The sequence below is a fragment of the Lygodium microphyllum genome, chromosome 18 (assembly GCF_053477565.2).
Source record: "Lygodium microphyllum isolate KBCC chromosome 18, Lygodium_microphyllum_v1.1.10, whole genome shotgun sequence".
NCBI lineage: Eukaryota > Viridiplantae > Streptophyta > Polypodiopsida > Schizaeales > Lygodiaceae > Lygodium > Lygodium microphyllum.
In genome coordinates, this window is record NC_141152.1 from 116,681,269 (window position 1) to 116,699,700 (window position 18,432).

General features: G+C 41.7%; 2 protein-coding genes across 5 annotated transcripts; both read left to right on the forward strand.

Annotated features, from left to right (window-relative positions):
* Positions 1–137: 137 nt before the first annotated feature.
* LOC148021285 (uncharacterized) lies at positions 138–15,248 on the forward strand. 3 transcript variants are annotated; one of them, XM_087699143.1, is made up of 3 exons: positions 138–282; positions 774–916; positions 14,784–15,248. In XM_087699143.1, the coding sequence occupies exons 2-3, from the start codon at positions 777–779 to the stop codon at positions 15,055–15,057; spliced, it is 414 nt and encodes a 137-aa protein (XP_087555269.1). In that variant the 5' UTR covers positions 138–282; positions 774–776; the 3' UTR covers positions 15,058–15,248. The 3 variants fall into 3 exon arrangements, with proteins under 3 accessions (XP_087555269.1, XP_087555268.1, XP_087555267.1); XM_087699142.1 differs by lacking the exon at positions 138–282 and adding an exon at positions 346–515; XM_087699141.1 differs by lacking the exon at positions 138–282 and adding an exon at positions 532–697.
* LOC148021286 (uncharacterized) lies at positions 933–14,762 on the forward strand. Of its 2 annotated transcripts, none has more exons than XM_087699139.1 (2): positions 933–11,956; positions 12,077–14,762. In XM_087699139.1, exon 1 carries the CDS (start codon positions 7,685–7,687, stop codon positions 9,164–9,166), a length of 1,482 nt encoding a protein of 493 aa, XP_087555265.1. In that variant the 5' UTR covers positions 933–7,684; the 3' UTR covers positions 9,167–11,956; positions 12,077–14,762. The 2 variants fall into 2 exon arrangements, with proteins under 2 accessions (XP_087555265.1, XP_087555266.1); XM_087699140.1 differs by having other exon boundaries at positions 933–11,931.
* Positions 15,249–18,432: the final 3,184 nt, after the last annotated feature.

Here is an 18,432-nt window from a genome sequence, read left to right on the forward strand (position 1 = left end):
TTTTCGCCATGCTCAACTTTTTCAATGAAAGGGCTGGCAAGTTGCAACTGTCAATAAAACGACACTCTTACCCTCTTATTGCTTTATTATCTGAATGAGTCAAATTAAGAATCTTTTAGAGAGTCGTCTGTGTGGGGGGAGGAACTTGGAAGTTAGCTTCCCCCACTTGCACCGGGTTGCAGTGGGTAGCGTGTTTTTGGTGGGCGCTGCGGGATGTGTGCACTGTGGGGGCCTCCCCCTCTTTCCAGCTCCGGTCCACCAGCATGATAAGAAAGAGCTGAGGTAATAACACCTGCGGATGATGATGAGAGAATGTAATTTTAATGTCGGGTCCTCAGGACCGAGGAGTCTCAGGAGTCAGGACAGAAGGGCTGCAACTTACAAGTTTCAAGTTAAACCTGGCTGTCCAGATTTCTTTATGATGTCAATCGTTCATCCACATCCGAGTCTAGACTGTGACCCACTTCTTTGATCGATTTTTCCAGGACAAGAAACGTACAATCATCAATGGCAAGGTTCACAGGCTATAGATTCTTTCTTTCTCTCTCTCGCTCTCTCTCGCCTGCACATACTTTTCCTTATAGTACACATCTGTTTCTCTCTCTCTCTCTGTCGCACACACACCTCTCTCTCTCTCTCTCGCCCGGCCTTTCCCTTGCTTTGCAATCTTGTGACACCTCACGACATTGAGATCAGAGTATGATTTCCACAATCACAGATTTTCTTTCTTCTTTTACAGACACGCTCGTCTCTGACTTTGTTGTTTCTTGCAGATCATGTCAAACGGAGAAGAAGGAATAGAGGAAGGAGGAGCAGGAGCAGAGGGGGTCCCCAAATTCAGCACCAGAGGATTTTCGGGAGCACCCAAATTCTCAGACTTCAAACGAACCGCAGGAGGCAGTAACACCCCAGCTACGTAAGTACCTCATTATTTTACATGCAATTGGGCATTAAGGCTTACCTTAGTGAGAGATCCTTCGCGCATCATTGCAATCTATCAGCCTGGAGCAAGCAAACACTGGAGATCTCACAAAACGGCTTGTTGTCATTATGAAATCAGAAGTATGGATATTCTGGGAGAGTTGTGAATCAATGGGCAATGGAACATAATAAAAATTGTTTCAACTAGTTTACACTTGCTTGTAGTCATTTTGTGAATGAGTTATTCATTAATCTGGTAGCACCCGTTCTTCAGATTGGTGCTCTTAACAGTACAGGATTTCACAGAGCACTACAGATAATGGGATCCTTGGTAAACAGCTGTGTCATAGGGTTAATATTTTCCTATTGAACCAGCTGCCTACTGAGAATTCTAGATGACAGCAGCTGCTCACACTCTGAATTCTAATTCTCAATACAAGGACAACCATATGGGAAAGATGCAAGAAGGAACCAGCTGCATATCAACATTGAATGAAAGAGAATGCTGCATTTTCTTTTTGTTCAAGAGAAAGAGTGTGATCCCCTTGCTTCTAGGATGAAAGTAAATTGCTACAGTTGAGATGGCCCAACCAAGCTGTTGCAACTTGGGGTCATCCATGACCTTACCATTCACAGCTAATGCATCCTCTGGTGCTCTCCTCTCATACATGTCAAGTAGATTGAGACCATTGTACAATGGGCCTGACCACAAGGTCTTTCCTATCACTACAATCGTGCACACTACATTTCTCCATGTGGGCAGCTAGATGATGATGGTTTTCATACCACCTTTGGTGATGGAAAATGGAAGATTTGTAAGGGATCTAGGGTTATTACCTGAGGTTGCAAGAGTGATACTTTGTATCCACTTCATGTATCTAGTGTGCGTGATCATGTTGTTGCTGTGATCGAGCAGCCAAGTGTTTCTTTGTGGCATGGCCGGTTGGGACACGTGAGTCAGACAGGAACGAAAGTGCTTTCTCGTTTGGGTTACTTGCCTTGTCTTCGTTATGCTGATTTTGAGCATTGTGATCATTGTATTTATGGCAAACATGCACAGACGTCTCATAAAATCTCTTTCGTTGAAATCTTCTCCTCTAGAGTTAGTATATTTAGATGTATGTAAGATGCTAGGATTACCCTTAGGGGGAAAGAAATATTTTGTTACCTTTGTCGATGATGCTACATGGAAGGTATGGGTTTATCCTATTCGTAGCAAGGATGAAGTGCTTGAGACGTTTAAAAAATTCTCGGCATTGGCTAAAAATCAAACAGATAAGACACTTAAGTGTCTTTCTCTGACAATGGTAGGGAATGTATCCAAGGCCTTTCAGGCATTTTGTGACAACAAAGGGATAAAGAGGAAGCTCATTGTTCCTCATAATCCACCCCAAAATGGAGTTGCAGAGCGTATGAATTGGACCATACGGGATAAGGTCCATACGATGCTGTCTCATGCTGCATTAACCCATGGTTTTTGGGCAGAGGCTGTTATGACAGCCGTACACTTGATTAATCGGTTATCAAACAGGTCTTTGGGAAGAAATACATTTTGGATAGTAAAATATGTCCGTTGTACAGTAGCAAATACCTGCTGTAAATGAACCGGTAAATGCAGAAAATGATGCTGAAAATGATTAGCAAGATATTGTCCATGATAACGTGCCACTACATGTGCAGGAACAGCCAGGATAACAAGCTGTAAATACTGATTTGCAGGCTGAAATGCTATGACAGCATGCTGAAAATGGAAATTTGCAGGAACAGCTAGCAAACAATGATCATTGGGTTAGGAGATTGTCTAGGGCTACTAGACAACCTGATAGATTTGTTCCTGGTGCAAACAATGTGGCTGATTATGTCATGTTGACCAACTGTGGTGAACCGTCTTGCTTCAAGGAAGCAATGGATAGACAGGACAGCAAGAAATGGTATAAAGCCATGTTGTGAGAGATGGAATCTCTCGAGAAAAATGACACTTGGAACTTGGCGCAGTTGTCTAAAGGGCAGAAAACACTTCTATGGAAATGGGTTTACAAGATAGTCACTTCCGGTTCCTCATCAAAGTACAAAGCAAGATTGGTTGCAAAGGGGTACAAGTAGGAGCAAGGAATCAATTTTGATGAAATTTTCTCTCATGTAGTCAAGATGACTACATTGAGAACCATTTTGGGCTTACTTGCAGTTGAAGATATGGAACTCATACAGATGGATGTAAAGATTGCATTTATACATGGTTATCTGCATGAAGACATATATATGTAGGAGCCTGAAGGGTTTGTGGAAAAAGGAAAAGAAAAGATGGTATATAAACTCAAAATGAGTTTGTATGGGTTGAAATAAGCACCCAGAGAATGGTGTCATAAGTTTGATACATTTATGTAGTCTCAAGGTTTCCATAGAAGTCAAGTGGATCACTGCTTGTATATCAAGAAGGCCATAGATGGCAACCTAATTATCTTGGTTTTGTATGTAGATGACATGCTGATTGTTTGCAGGGATACTTATGCCTTGGACTCACTGAAGCAAAGTCTTCATGGATAGCAGCTTTGACATGAAGGATCTTGACGATGCAAATCACATTCTTGGCATGCGAATACTCAGAGATAGGTCGAAAGGATTACTCTATCTATCTCAGCAGGAGTATATCTCCAAGGTTTTGCAGCGTTTCAATATGGAGGGGGGGAAAACGATTGGGATTCCATCGCCTCCATATGTGAAATTCAGTGCAGAGGATAGCCCTAGATTTGATGATGAGAAGGCCGAAATGGCCAAGATACCATATGCTTCAGTTGTTGGCAGTTTGATGTATGCTATGGTTGCTACACGATTTGACGTTGCCTTTGCAGTGGGAGTGGTCAGCAGATACATTGCAAACCCTGGCAAGAAGCATTGGGATGCAGTGAAAGGTATTATGAGATACCTTAAAGGCACAAAGGAGTTGTGCATCTGCTTTGGAAAGCAGAAGGCATTTGTTGTTGGCTTTACGAATGCAGACTATGCTAGTCATGCGGATTGCAGAAAGTCCACTTTTGGGTATGTGTTTACTTTCAGAGAAGGAGTAGTCTCTTGGATCTCCAGGCTACAAAAGTGTGTTGCCTTGTGCCTTTAAATGTGCTCGGGTGTGAACACACCCTTACTACTTGTACTTAGATATATATATCTATCTAAAAATCTAAAGGTACACACTCGTCATTGTACTTAAAATCGTACACATTCTGCTCTGCTCTCTCTCACTCTCTTTGTCTCTCCGTGAGTAAGGAACACCTATTGTCTCGATCTTCGTGCCTCCCGGTCACTACAAGTTTGTTCCAATGAGATTGGGCTTTGGTCAACTCCGCACGAGCATTGGAAGAGAGTTTGGACTCATCTCTCATCGAGGGCTGGCTAATCTCCTCCATCATGCTCCACCAAATCATAAGACTCCAGGATGGCCAACATCATCACGCGCCAGATGCGGTAATTGTCACCATCGAGCTTTTGATATGATGGAAGAGCCGGTAATACATGCACCTTCTTGTCCATGATCACTTGGAACTCCAAGTCGGTCTTTGTAGATATTTTCACCTGCAATGCTTGCACAGATGCAAAAGCAGCCCCCTCTTCGAGTTACCCAAATCCAAGACCAGCTTCGCACTATGCAGCCTGGCCTATCAAAAGCACATCTTGTTGGTATAGTACTCTACAAGCTTCCTCAGGAGTTTGGAGTGGCAAATGGTTTACGAGCACAGACATCTACGGCTCCTGTTAGTTTTCTTCATATGTTCTCAATGCTGCTTGAGCATGAGGTGACTTTGCAACTACAGGGGCAGCTTCCGTCACATTATGGAGGTTCAGGTGAGGCTCTTGCTATTAGAGATCATCCCCTGGGCATAGGCATTTTCCTCTATCAAGCAATGTGCATAGCAATTCAGGGTCAATTTGTGTGCCACGTCAACAACAGGGGGCCACATTATCAATTCTGCCAAGTCAACAGCAGGGTGCCACATCATCATTTCTGCCAGGTCAACATTCACACGTGTGGTGGGAGATGCTGTCGCAGATGCCACTGGCAGAGGACTGTGCAATCGAACAGAGGCCGAGTAGTCAGACAAATTTCTTTGCATTTTTTAATGCAATTGGCTGCATTTAATGCAATCGACCTAATGTTGGACATTATTTTTTCCTTGGCTATATATAGCCAGTCTTTTGGCACACTCTCATGCATTCACAAGCACTCTTAGCAGACCTAATGCTGGACATTATTTTTTCCTTGGCTATATATAGCCAATCTTTTGGCACACTCTTATTCATTCACAGGCACTCAGCAATTCATGGAGATCAAATCGTGATCAGGCCTTGCTATCCTCGAGGTGTGCTCGTGTGGTGACATCATCGAGGAGGAGATACATAGACATACGCATTGCTCCCGAGTACAAATCTGCATTCCTTTGTATTCAGCATACTTCCGATTGCAGATCTTGTTCTACTGTCTCTTTCTCTCTCTCTCTCCTCTCTGTGTTCACTCTTTCAGTCTTGGTCCCACACTTCTGCATTGTTGCACTCTGACATGGTATCAGAGTGGTGAATAGTGAAGAACCTACCTGAAGAGGAGATTTCAGCGTGACACAAGGCTGTGTTTCCAGCATTCAAGGGCGAGCGGGAGGGCTACGCATCAGAACAAAGGCTGAAGTAAGTATGGGCGCACGGGAAAGGAGTCCAGTTGGTGAATTTGCTGCTGTTTGAAGAGGAGGAAGGCTGCGTTTACGGCCTTTAATTGCAGATTTTACCTTTTCATCGCCTCTGGCGGCTGAAGAACGTTCAAGAAGCGGAGGAAAGAGCCCTAGCTAGCTGCGTCTTCACAATCGTGGTTGAAGCTGATGCCAGTGATAGGGCTGTATGCGCAGTCTTATTACAAGAAGGTCGATTGGTTGCTTTTGAAAGCAAGAAATTAGACCGTGCAAAACGGAATTATTCCGTTTATGAGAGGGAGCTGTATGCAATGAAGAAATGGAGGCACTATCTGTACGGTGCCAAACTTTTGATCTTGTCCGATCATGAAAGCATTAAGTGGCTTAATGAACAATCGGATCTACAAGGACATAAATCCAGATGGGCCGAACTCCTCTAAGAGTTTGACTATGAGATAAGGTATAGAAAAGGAAAGTACAATATAGTGGCTAATGCGCTAAGCAGAATGCCCACCATAAATGAATTGAGTTTTACTCAGTTCACTTCCGACTTACTTGAATTTTTAAAAGGGAAATGCCAGGTTGATTCGGCATATTTCAACATATGGAAAGCAATAGAAAATGGGGATCCAAATGAAAGGGTCTCCACTGAGGAAGGAACATCTAAGAATGTTTAACAAGGAAATGGAGCATCAAGGGTTGCTCAAATGGGATTCAAGTGGAAGAATTTTACCATTGATAATGGTTATTTACTCTACAAGGGTAGGGTATGCATCCCAAAAGATGAAGAAATAAGACGCCAGATACTCTTTGAGTGTCATGATACCCCTAGTGCAGGATATCCAGTTCTCCTGCTCCCGCCTGGCCGAGTTCTCCTGCTCCCGCTTGCTTCTGCCTGAGGCCCTGCATTCTGCTCGCGAGACCCGCCTGCATCCTGCCCCCAGGCCCCAGGGCCCAGCTACCTTCTTTCTCTTCCTTCTTCTTCTTTCTTCTCTTCCTTCTCTTCCCTCTCTTCCTTCTTCTTCTTTCTCTTCTTTCTCCTCCCATCTCCAACCTCTTCCTTCTCTTCCTTCTCTTCCTTCTTCTTCTTTCTCTTCTTTCTCTTTCTTCTCTTCCTTCTCTTCCTTCTCTTCTTCCTTCTACCTTCTCTTCACTTCTCCCTTCTCTTCTTCCTTCTTCCATGAAGCTTCTTCTTCTTCTCCCTTCTCTCCCTTTCCCTTCTCTCTCGATTCTTGAGTGAGTCTTGACTCTTGAGCCTTCTCCCTTCTCTCGAGCCTTCAATAATCTTTTCAGCCTTCAATTTTTCCTTCTCTCGACTCTTGAACCTAAGGCCTTCAATTTTCAGCCTGAAATCATAAATGGCTTCATCTTCCGGCCCCGCTCGTCGGGTTGGTGGTCGAGGAAGAAGGTCTGATGATTGGTCATGGTGGGAAGAAGTAAATGCTGACCGCCCTTTGAGTGGTGGAGGATCTCGACCATGGACTTGCAAGCTTTGCCCATACAAGCGAACTAGTGGAGCAAACAAGGTAATCCATTGAGCCGAGCATTTGTATTTCAAATTTTTATTGATTTTAATTTTTCAAAGTTACTTAAATATTAGAATATGGACTACCAATTGCCACTTGTTCCATTTTAAATTTTAATATTTATGCATAATCAGGTCCGAGCTCATCTCCTACATGAGCCAAATTCAGAGGTGCAGTTTTGTCCAAATGTGACCTCGGAGAAACAAAGGGAGCTTCGTGACCGTGTAGCAGGTCAACAAGCTTATCTTGCATCTAGACCACGACGTGTTGCAGTTGACCCTGCAACTTTTGTGACACCATCCCCATCAGATGTATCTAGAGCAGGGTCAGTATCAGGAAGTGCTACCTCCACACCTACTACAGGCATTGCATCGGCCATGGCATCAACAACGCCACATGTTGCGCGTAGACAAAGCACACTTGATGCTAGTTGGGATCCCAAGAAGAAGGAAGAGGTGGATACATCAGTGGCACGCTTTTTTTATCATGACTACATTCAATTTCGTGCAGCCAGGTCAGAGTATTTTAAATTGATGTGCAAGAAGATTGGTGAGTGTGGCCCTTCGTATGTACCTCCATCATACCACTTTGCTTGACAAGGAAAAGCGCCTTGTTGAGCAAGCAACAGTGACTAGAAAGAGTATGTGGGCTAAAAATGGAGTTTCTTTGATTGCTGATGGTTGGAGTGATACACGCAAGCGATCCATTCATGGTATGGTTGCTTATTCTCGTGGGGAAATGTATTTTATATCTTTACATGATGCATCGGGGACAGGAAAGTCAGCAGATGTACTTGCAGCAGAGTGGGTTACAGGTGTTGAGCTTATTGGCCCAGAGCATGTTGTGGGATTTGTTGCAGATGGAGAGCCTGCAAATAGGGCAGCAGGTGCTATTATTCAGGGATATTATCCACATATCACAGTTTCATATTGTATGGCTCATTGCTTGAACAACCTACTAAAGGATATTGGTAACCTGTCATGGATTGCACCTGTCATAGAGCAAGGAGCTCAAATGGTTAGCTTTGTTTTGAATCACCAGTTTCTTCGCCATCACTTCTCTTTGCGGTCGAAGAAGACACTTTTAAAATACTCTGATACCAGATTTGCCTTTAACTTCTTGATGCTAGGCAGGTTAAGAGAATGCAGTGGTGCCTTGAGGCAGTTATTTCTTAGTGATGAGTTTACCTCATCAACATTGACAGATACTCCTACAGGTATCTTATGCTTGGGGAAAGCAAATAACTCCACTTTTTGGGATGATGTAAAGCTGATAGATGCTATGGTATCACCCATTATACATTTATTGAGGGTTATGGATGCTATGCAACCTTGCATTGGCAAGGTATATGAGGCTATGGACAGGCTGAATGAAAAGTTGCAGGAGTTGGTACCAAATGATGAGGCATATGAGGAAATACACCATTTAGTTGTGACGAGGTGGAACTCCTATAGCTCACCCATGCATGCAGCTGCATTTGTTGTGGATCCTGAGTTCCAGGGCAAGGTTCAGGAGAATGATAGTGAGGTTATGGATGCATGGAGACTTATATTGTCTCGTCTAGTGCCTGATCATGGCACTAGACGAAAGATCAGAGATCAGCTTTCATGTTATAGGACCTTTCGGGGTTCTTTTGGTTGTGGGGATGCACAGGAGGATCGCTGTAAGATTGGGGCAGCTTTGTGGTGGGAGGACTATGGTTCGGATGGTCCTGAGTTGCAGCAACTAGCCATCCGTATTTTGAGTCAGTCAGTTAGCTCCTCTTGTTTGGAGCAATTGTGGAGTACCTACGCTCACATTGCTTCAAAGAAGAGGAACCGTCTTGGTGTGGAGAGGGCAAACGATCTAGTATTCGTTAGTGCTAATTTGAGGATGTTATGTAACAGTATGACAACAAAGCCTGATCCATTCACAGAGTGGGAGATGCAGCAAGAAGAGGAGACACATGCTGATGTTGAGGGAGATGCAGCAATTCATGGTACACATGATGATGAGGTTGGCACTTCAGGAGTGGCTAGAGTAGCCTCAGATCATGATCATGATCATTGATTTAGCTTATTTATCACGAGTCTCATGATACATGACACATTTACATTATATATGATATTATGATCATTGATGACACTGTGACACTTGGGTTGTTGACAGTTGTGCCACGCCGATATTATATTTGTACTTGAGTCTTGCAGTCTTGCAGTTGCCCTTTGGGCTATTTTGGCATGCCGCATTTTGCTTTAGTCTAGAGATTAGACTTTATATTTGCAGTCTTTTTTGGGGCAATGAGCATGTTCTTTCAAAGATTAGACTTCAATTCATATTTGTAATCTTTTAAGTTTTTTGGCAATGGTACCATAGGAATTTTCTTTTAGCTTAGACTTTTAAGTTTAGTTCATTGTTCATTGTTTTATCATTTATGATTTTTGACATATGTGTTATGGATTTTATTATTTATAATTGAATAGCTTACCTCTTGAGCCTTGTAAGTTGCAATTCAATTTCTAATGAGTAGTTTTAGAATAATGCATGATATCTTAAAGTTAAAACTTAAAATGATTTGTCCTTGTGGATTATATACCTTGGTTTTAAGTTTTAACACTCCAGAGTCCACATGGATTATGAGTGAAATATTATTATTTTTTTCATGAATTTTGATTTTTTAAATGCCGTTCCCGTTCCCACGTCCCCGTTCCCTAAGTTTGGCGTTCCCGTCTCCGTCTCCGTCCCCGTTCCCCGTTCCCGTTCCCCGTTTCATGTTTCTATGTAATATATACATGGGAGAGTGTGTAAAGGGCCTTTACACCCAACAGTGACACTCTTCGTGATGCAAGGATTAAGAGGGTCCCTGAGGAGTGGCAGCCATAGGATGGCCCAGGGCGTTCTCGGAGAAACCAGACACACCACATCGAGCTTGTTTACACTAACTACTATTTGATGACTTGTGTCATGTAGGATCGGGAGCCCACCTCTGTGAAGGAGGCTTTACAATGTGATCATTGGTGGAAAGCGATGGAGCAGGAGCTGGAGTCGATTGAGAGGAATGACACTTGGTACCTTGTGCTGAAGCCTCCTCATAAGAAGATCATTGGAGTCAAATGGGTCTTTAAGACTAAGTACTGCAGTGATGGCACGTTGGGCAAGCACAAAGCCTGCCTTGTTGCTAAAGGTTTTGCATAGTGCCTAGGCATTGAATTCCATGATGCTTTTGCTTCTACAGTTGGGATGGCTACTATTTGCACAATTCTTACCTTTGCTAGCTATAGGCGATGGCCTATCTATTAGCTGGATATGAAGTTTGCCTTCTTAAATGGGGAGTTGAAGGAGGAGATCTATGTTGACCAGCCCCCAGGCTTCGGTTCTTCTAACGGTAAGGTGTACAGGTTGAGGAAGGCTCTCTATGGCTGTAAGCAGGCTCCTCGTGCTTGGAATGAGAAGATTGACTTGTTCCTCTTAAGAGAAATTGGGATATCGGCGTTCCAAAGCCGATCCCCAGCTTTATGTTCACCTCAGGTGGAGGTTGTGTGTTGTTTGTCCTTTATGTGGACGACTTGATTGTGATAGGTGACCATACTGAGATGGTCGAGCAAACAAAGGCAACACTTCATGAGAAGTTTGAGACAACAGACATGGGACTTCTTCACTTCTTTTTAGGTCATGAGATCTATTAGATAACGAGGGGGATCTTTATTTCACAACGGCGGTATGTACAAGAGCTCTTGGCTACGTATGAGATGGAGGGATGCAAGTCTCTTACGACTCCTATGGACCTGAATTGGAAGGTTGTAGCTCATTCTGATTCTCCTTTGGCGGATGCTACTTGTTATAGGCAGTTGGTTTTCTCCTTGATCTGGCTTCTCAATACTTGTGTTGACTTATGTTATGTTGCAGGTGTGCTAGCTGGGTTTATGAGTGAACCCAAGATGGTGCATTGGTAGGCTGCTCAGAGGATTTTGCGGTTCCTACAAGGGACCCTCGATCTTGGGATCTATTATCCACCAGGTACAGGTGATGCAAACTTGGTACTTATAGGATGGAGTGATTCAAATAGGGTTGGCAATGTGGATCATCGGAGGTCCACAATAGGTTATTGCTTTACCTTGGGGGTTGGTGTTGTTTCATGGAGCAGCAAGAAGCAATCCACGGTTGCCTTATCTTCGATTGAGGTAGAGTATCGGGCGGCGTCTTCTACTACATGTGAGACAATGTGGTTCTTAGGCTCTTGGAGGAGCTTGGCTGCCTACAACAAGGTCCTACTGTTCTTTAGTGCAACAATGAGAATTACATTGTCTTCGCCAGGAACCTTGTGTTTCATGCTCAGACGAATTATATTGAGATCTAGTACCATTTCGTTCGGGAGAAGATTCTGGATGTGACTATTTCCTTGGTCTACTACAAGACAGAGGACAATCTTTCCGACTTGTTTATAAAGGCACTTCCTTTGGCTTTACTTGTGATCCCTTAGCCTTCTGCCGTGTCTAGGATTTGAGAGGGGGTGTTAGACCTTGACATTCCTTGGATAGGCAGGTGCAACAGATGCAGCAGGCAGTCCATGCAGCAAGTACAACAGGCAGTCCATGTGGCATGCAGCAGGCAGTCCACATGGCAGCTGACATCGGCAGGCTGGAGACGTGTCCGGTCGGATAGTTTTTCTGTCCAGTCGGCTGCATTTAATGCACCTAACCTATATTTTATGGTGTATTCTTTTTGGCCTATTGAATGGCCTTTGTCTTCACATTCTTTGATACTTGTGCTCTCAATTTTCAGGCTGCAGACCGTGGAGATTGCCCTCGAGATTCTCGAAGATTGAGATCTTTGAGGTGGAGACATTCTCTTTGCACCCTTGTATATATCTGCATCCTTATACAACATTCTTCACTACAGATTTTCTGTGTTTCACTGTCTCTTTCTCTGTGCTCACTCTTTGTTTTGGTCATACGCTTCGGCATCGCTTCACTTTGGCAGAAGTATCCAAGGCTTCCCACCCCCCTAAAGTGCCATGGAGGACAACACGGATACAAGAACACGCAAGAACACGTAGAAGCATGCTAGACATGGCAGCAAAAAACAGTTAGTTTGACCATACGAAAAATCTACAGTTATGTACCGTATCGTATGATATGAATCATATAGTTTGTTCAGTACCATACGACGTACGGAGGCAACTATGGGTGTGGCTTTCAATGGTGATGATTGTGCAAGAGATGATTACAAGAAATGGCTATGGAGTAGCTGCTTTGATTTCACTGTTGGCCTAACCATGTACGATGATAATCATCACTAGATATCAAAATGTGATGTGAGAAATGATGATCATTGATATATAGTGCAAATTAAAGGAGTATCAAATTATCCCTTTGGATTGTCACCTGTATGTACATGTAGTATGTGTAGTCATTGTTTGGAAAAAATTGGTGAGTTGTGCTTGTCTAACCCCTCTTTGCAGGGTGCTTGCTTAGAGTAGTGATGTGTGGAGCCTCTAAATCTCAAATAGGAAGTGGTCCAAATGTGGCTGGTTTGGAGACTCCATGACTAGTTTGAGGGTAATGTCTCCTCTATATAATGTGGGGTATCTAGCATGGACTCTCTCCACTCCCTCCTAGCATAGTTTGAAGATCATGTTGGTTCTAGGGATATGGGCAAGCTGATGAGAGGCGGCCTTGATTTGGCCAATGGCTATTTGCATCTCATGTGGCATGTATATGTCTAGGTATCTAGGTCTCTCAATGAAGCCATTTACTGTAGTCCTTGTTTATAAAATTAGTCTCAATAGTATGACATCTTTGAGGGAAGGGGTTGCTGGGTTGAGATCCATGTTTTTTGTATGTGCATTTGGTAGAGATCCTATTGCATGATCGAGTTCCTCTCAGTGCAAGAGAGGTGTATGGAGGGGGAGTGAGGGTCATATTGGAAGGGGGGGAGGTGGTCAATGTGGGTCCCATATATTGTGAGCCACTGCTCGACCTATGCATACCACAAGCCCTCATGTCTTTCTTGTGGTTTTGCTTGAGCTGGTTGAGAGAGAGAGAGAGAAGGGAGGAGGGGATTGATCCTATTACGAAAAAAAAGGAAGCACATTGATTCTCAATCACAATGAAAGCCAATGCTCTAATGATAGAAAGAAGGTACAATGCTCGAAAGACCACAATAAATAATGCCACACTTTCTATGCTAGGGTTGCACAAAATGTCCTTTTATAGACAACCCTAACCATAAGTGATCTAACCATGATTAAATTAAAAAAACCCTAACCCAAGGGACACTACGGTCCTAGGTTCCTGGCTGTAACAACTCTCTTAAGTGACAGTTCAAACTACTAGGGAGAGCAAAACATGAAATTTAGGGCATCAATTCAGAGTCCATGAGATGGCACACACCAACTTCAACAATTGTGGGTGGAGTGTGAAGACTGATTTGCCTCATCTCTAGCCATGCAGTAAATCCTCTTTATCCACACTTAACATGGGCTAGGCTTGTGTAGACCATGAATTCCTGTAGCTTGTGAGGTTTAGCCGTTGAATCCTGCTTTGTAGTGTGCATGCCTTCTGACTGGCGTCTCATCCTGTTAAGGAAGCCATACCAAGAATGTGAGAGCAAACTCTGCAAAAGGGTTAACATGCACAAAATGTGATCCACCTAGAATTAGTGGCTGTGACTCCAGCTCACCTATCTTGCATGCATGTTCCTGGCATGCACATTACACACTTCCATGGTGCTACCTCCAGTTGCTGCCGTGGTGAAGAATTCCTTGTTTCTCTAAGGAGAGAAAATTTCAAGTCTGCAACCCCTACCTCCCCCACCAAAGCTTCAACCTTGTGGTAAAGCCAGAGACTGAAGATGGGATTCTTTGACTGTATCTTGAAATATGGGTGATTGTGGCTAACAAGATTTTGTTGCAATCATCAATCTGACATAACGACGGACTGTCTGTTGATCTTTGGCTCTTCACTCCTTAACCTGGTCATCATCACAAATCAGTTTTGATACCAATTGTAAACAAAACAGATGGATGAATATAAAGTGGAGATGGTTGTCTTATATCTATATTACAGCAGTAATATGAGCGTATACATCAGGAATTGCTACTTTAAATGTGTATCCACACTGTATTTCCAGCTCCACTTTGATGCACAGAAATCGACCTGTCCTGTCAAATATCGAGTTTTAATCAAAGATGATCAGTGCTGTTCATGATATCTGCATCTCAAACCAGGGACCTATACTTTCTGGTCCTTGTTCTACCTGTCCTGCAGCTTCCTCTGCCCATGCTGCAACCCTTCCACCTGTCCATGGCTGTGGGCATTGCCTGTTATATATTACTGGACACTGAACTGAAACGGAGAAGGAATGCCATTGCAGTGAACTGGAAAGAACAGATTAAGCTATGCTGTAGAACAACTGATTATAACAAGAACAGAGTGGGTGTAAGGAAAGATAAGATGAATGGTCAGAGAGAGGCAATTTTCAGGGGCCTGCTTAATCAATAACTTAGGTTCTCTTTACTGGTCATAGCGCTGTGTTTGACAGGCAAAATGACCCATTTCTTTATCATTTTGAGATAATGATGTTCCATAGTTGCTTTTCTTGTTCATTTGGTTATTATCTGTTGAGAAAGAGTTTGCATGGCACATTGCTTGGTAGTAATATAACAGTCGAGTATCTCCTTTTGTAGTGGTCAAGATGCAAAGGCAAGCAAGGATGCTAAAGGGGGAACCAAAGCAAGAGGCTTGCCTGAGTATGATGATGTCATAAAACCCTATAGCATGTTTCGAGACCGACCTATTGATGAAGATGATGGTGATGATGACGAGGATAAAAAGGAGAATCCTTCAATTTTAGGGAAAGTTGCACATGGTGTTGAAGCTGTTACTGAAGAACTCAAGACTATTGGTCATGAAGTGAAGGCATTTTATAAAAGATCCCTGCGAGATGACGATGATTCTTGATGCATGAAAGGCTTGTCACTCTTTTTGAAGTGGAAAGGAAAAACTAAACTGTCAAAAGGGTGTTTGTTGATGTGTGTATAGGAACACTACTACTACATAATTGTTTCTTTCAAGGCCATTTGGAAAAGGTTTTGTGGGTATGTTGAACATCTATCTAGCTTTTGTTTATGCCAAATAGTCAAATTATCATAGGAAGCAACATCTATGTTAGTAGAGCAAGTTGATAGATAATTTGTCTAAACACCTCTGGAGTTGGTATGTGACATATTCTTTAGGTAACATAGTTGTAAGACCACTACAATTGAATAATGCTCTACTGAATGTTCTTGTGTCAAGGGCAAAGTAGAAGTGCTTATCTACAAATGCATGTTGAGTACGGTTTCTAGGTTTCATGTTCTATAAATTTTTTTGAATTATGTTGTTGCATGCACCTAGTGTTATGATGTGAGATGTGTTGTAGTTGTAGATAGCATGTACTTTGTGATAGCAAGGGGTAGATGAGATCTAGGTAAGTGTCGGTGAGTTTGTTGTTGCTTTGTAGGATACTCTATGCCGTTGTGTTGTAATGTCTTAAGCAAGCTCCTATTTTAACACGATGCGATAGACACAAGTTGTATCTCATTGATCAATAATATTCATAGTGTGTTCAAAAACTTGGAGACGTTTTCAGCCATATATTGCCATCTTGTATAATATCTACAATAGACAATATATAATATTTTCAGCCATATATTGCCATCTTGTATAATATCTACAATAGACAATACAATTTAGTTATTTATTCATGGTTGATCAAGTCAAATTTATGCGTGCACCTTGTGAAAGTTCATTTGTCATGACAAGTGATGCTTCTAATATGATTTAGCTTCAACAAAACTAATTTGATAAGTAATCATCATATTAGTTTTTATGACCATTATTTGTTGAACATTGATGTTTTTGAAGGTGGGTTATTGCTTTGCATTTGAGTGATAGCATTAATTGTGAGATGGTTTGTGTAGTTTTAATAGAAGAAGTTATTTCAACAATGCATAGTATATGCAAAAGTAGCAATTATTGATTACATGTCTAGGTAGACAAGCTTTATAATTTACATTGTGTGTCTTGCAAGCCAAATCTAGTGCATATTAAAAAGTGATAATTTATATTATCTAAGTATTATGGTTCTTGGAGATACATGTTGCTCCTTGCTTTTAGAATGACCTTGAGGTAGAGCTAGGAGCAATAAACTTTGATACAAACCAGTTTCAGGCTGATGCTTTGCATTCCAACCCTCCGAAGAAATATTCTCAAAAGAAATACAAACCAGCCTCAAACTGAATGCAAAGCACCAGCCTCAAACTGGAGCAATAAACTGGCATAACCTTTCTTTCGAGGGTTGGAATTTCTATGTGAAGCTAAAAAATAAACCGAATAACCACTTGTGGGAGCCTTATCCTTGCCATATCGCTACAAACATTGGATGTGAACACAGATTATGTAGCACCATACTTACCTGAGAGAGAGAGAGAGAGAGAGAGAGAGAGAGAGAGAGAGTGTGTATGTGCGCATGCATGTGAGAGAAATGTTTGGCTTTATGCCCTAAGGATGTAATAATTGGAATTCAAGCCCCTAAAAGAAGAGAGAAGGTTAAGAATTCAACTTGGAAGCACTCATCTTAGATAATAATATTAATACCTTGCAAATGATTCTATAAGTGTTTTTATTAGTGTATGTTTAAATCCATTCTTCTTGCCTTGTTCTCCAAACTTACCCCTTTGTGTAGGCCATACATGCTAGTGCACACTTTTTGTAGTAAAATATTTATACAACTCTTTTCTTTTGTTGTTCACGTCAAGTAATTCATGTTTGCACATGTAAGCACATATATATACAAGTATGCACAAGCAATCACTACATATATTTTCACACAAACACACACATTGATTTACTCACTCTGTCTTCCCTCTCCCCTCCTTTGTGTGTGTGTGTGTGTGTGTGTGTGTCTCTCTCTCTCTCTCTCTCTCCATTGTTTCCACCGACATAGAAATTGATTTAGTATGTTTGAAATTTGATTTCATTCTCAAAGATTGTATGGTTTTATAACATGTTTTACACTTCAAAGCTTATGAGTTTCATCTCTTGTTCGCAGCCACTACTATTTTCTTTTTAATCATATTATTGTATGATAGCTACATTTCAAAGCAAGGGATTGATGTGGGCTTTAGGAGAAAATATGAATAATGATTTCTAGGTAGTAAGGTTTTTTAAAGCTATCCAAGGGTTTTAGGTAGAGTTGAGGGTTTCATAGTCTATGAGAGATTGCAAATGATTAGAGGCTAGAGTACTAACGTCCTTTTTGTGGTGGGGGTTTGAGCATGCAAGGGTTTAAGGGTCCTTATACATGTACAATCTTGATGCATTATCAAAGACGAATGTAGCATACCAAAGGCATATGTACCATAGATTTCAAAGGGAGTTCATATGGATGGAGCCTCGCAAACATGTTCTATATAGTTGTTCCACAAATCTTGCTTGTGCAAATGAATAGTTTTAGTTTTGTGTGTGTTTTTTGAAGGTTATATATTTAAAATCTATCTAATTTTGATTCTACGTGTGTGTATCTATATAGGCTCCTTTGAGCATGCGATCTCTTTATGTTTCACACTACGGCAATTTGTTTTTAGCAATTTAAACGCAAACTATTACTCTAAATATATAGGTGCAACTTGCTTACATGTCCAAAAACACATGTAAAGCAATTGTATATGCATATAGATCCAAGTTAGAGGTGCACATTACTATGCTTTTATATCTTTACATATATATTACTACAAAATGCTTTTATAACTTTTTTAACTTTACATATATGCTTGCTACAAAATGCAAGGGTGAAGCTCTATTGAATCACTTGTGCATTCCTTAATATGGATGTTATTGTTGTCACTTCTTCTCACATGTGGATGTGAGCATAGTATAATTAATAAATTAAGTATGATTAATATATTATTTGTAATATATTACCCACTCACAAGTTATCTACAACTCATAATCACACTCATTTAATGTTCTATATCTATCTAGAACATTGTGGTAACACACACACACACACACACACACACACACCCCCCCCCCCCCCCCCCCCCCCCCCCCCCCCCGCCCCCCCCACATAAAATAAAGCATGATTATCTAGACATTATTAGCTCCATATACTAAAAAAATGATATTGTCGAGAATCTACAATGTCTCCATATACTAAAAAAATAATCTCGTCAAGGGACTGATGTTATAAACTATACACAAAATAATACAAATATAAGTGCTTCTTGAGCTTAAGGGGAATTGAACCATGAGCATAACCAAAGTAGTATGCCCACCAAGGAAACCCCCCATCTA

What these genes read in the sequence shown, in the direction of transcription:
- LOC148021285 (XM_087699143.1), top strand. Translation starts at nt 777, where the DNA reads ATGTCAAACGGAGAAGAAGGAATAGAGGAAGGAGGAGCAGGAGCAGAG. An exon ending in GGCAGTAACACCCCAGCTAC is followed by an intron (nt 917 to 14,783) that starts GTAAGTACCTCA and finishes CTCCTTTTGTAG; the next exon opens with TGGTCAAGATGCAAAGGCAA.
- LOC148021286 (XM_087699139.1), top strand. Translation starts at nt 7,685, where the DNA reads ATGTACCTCCATCATACCACTTTGCTTGACAAGGAAAAGCGCCTTGTT.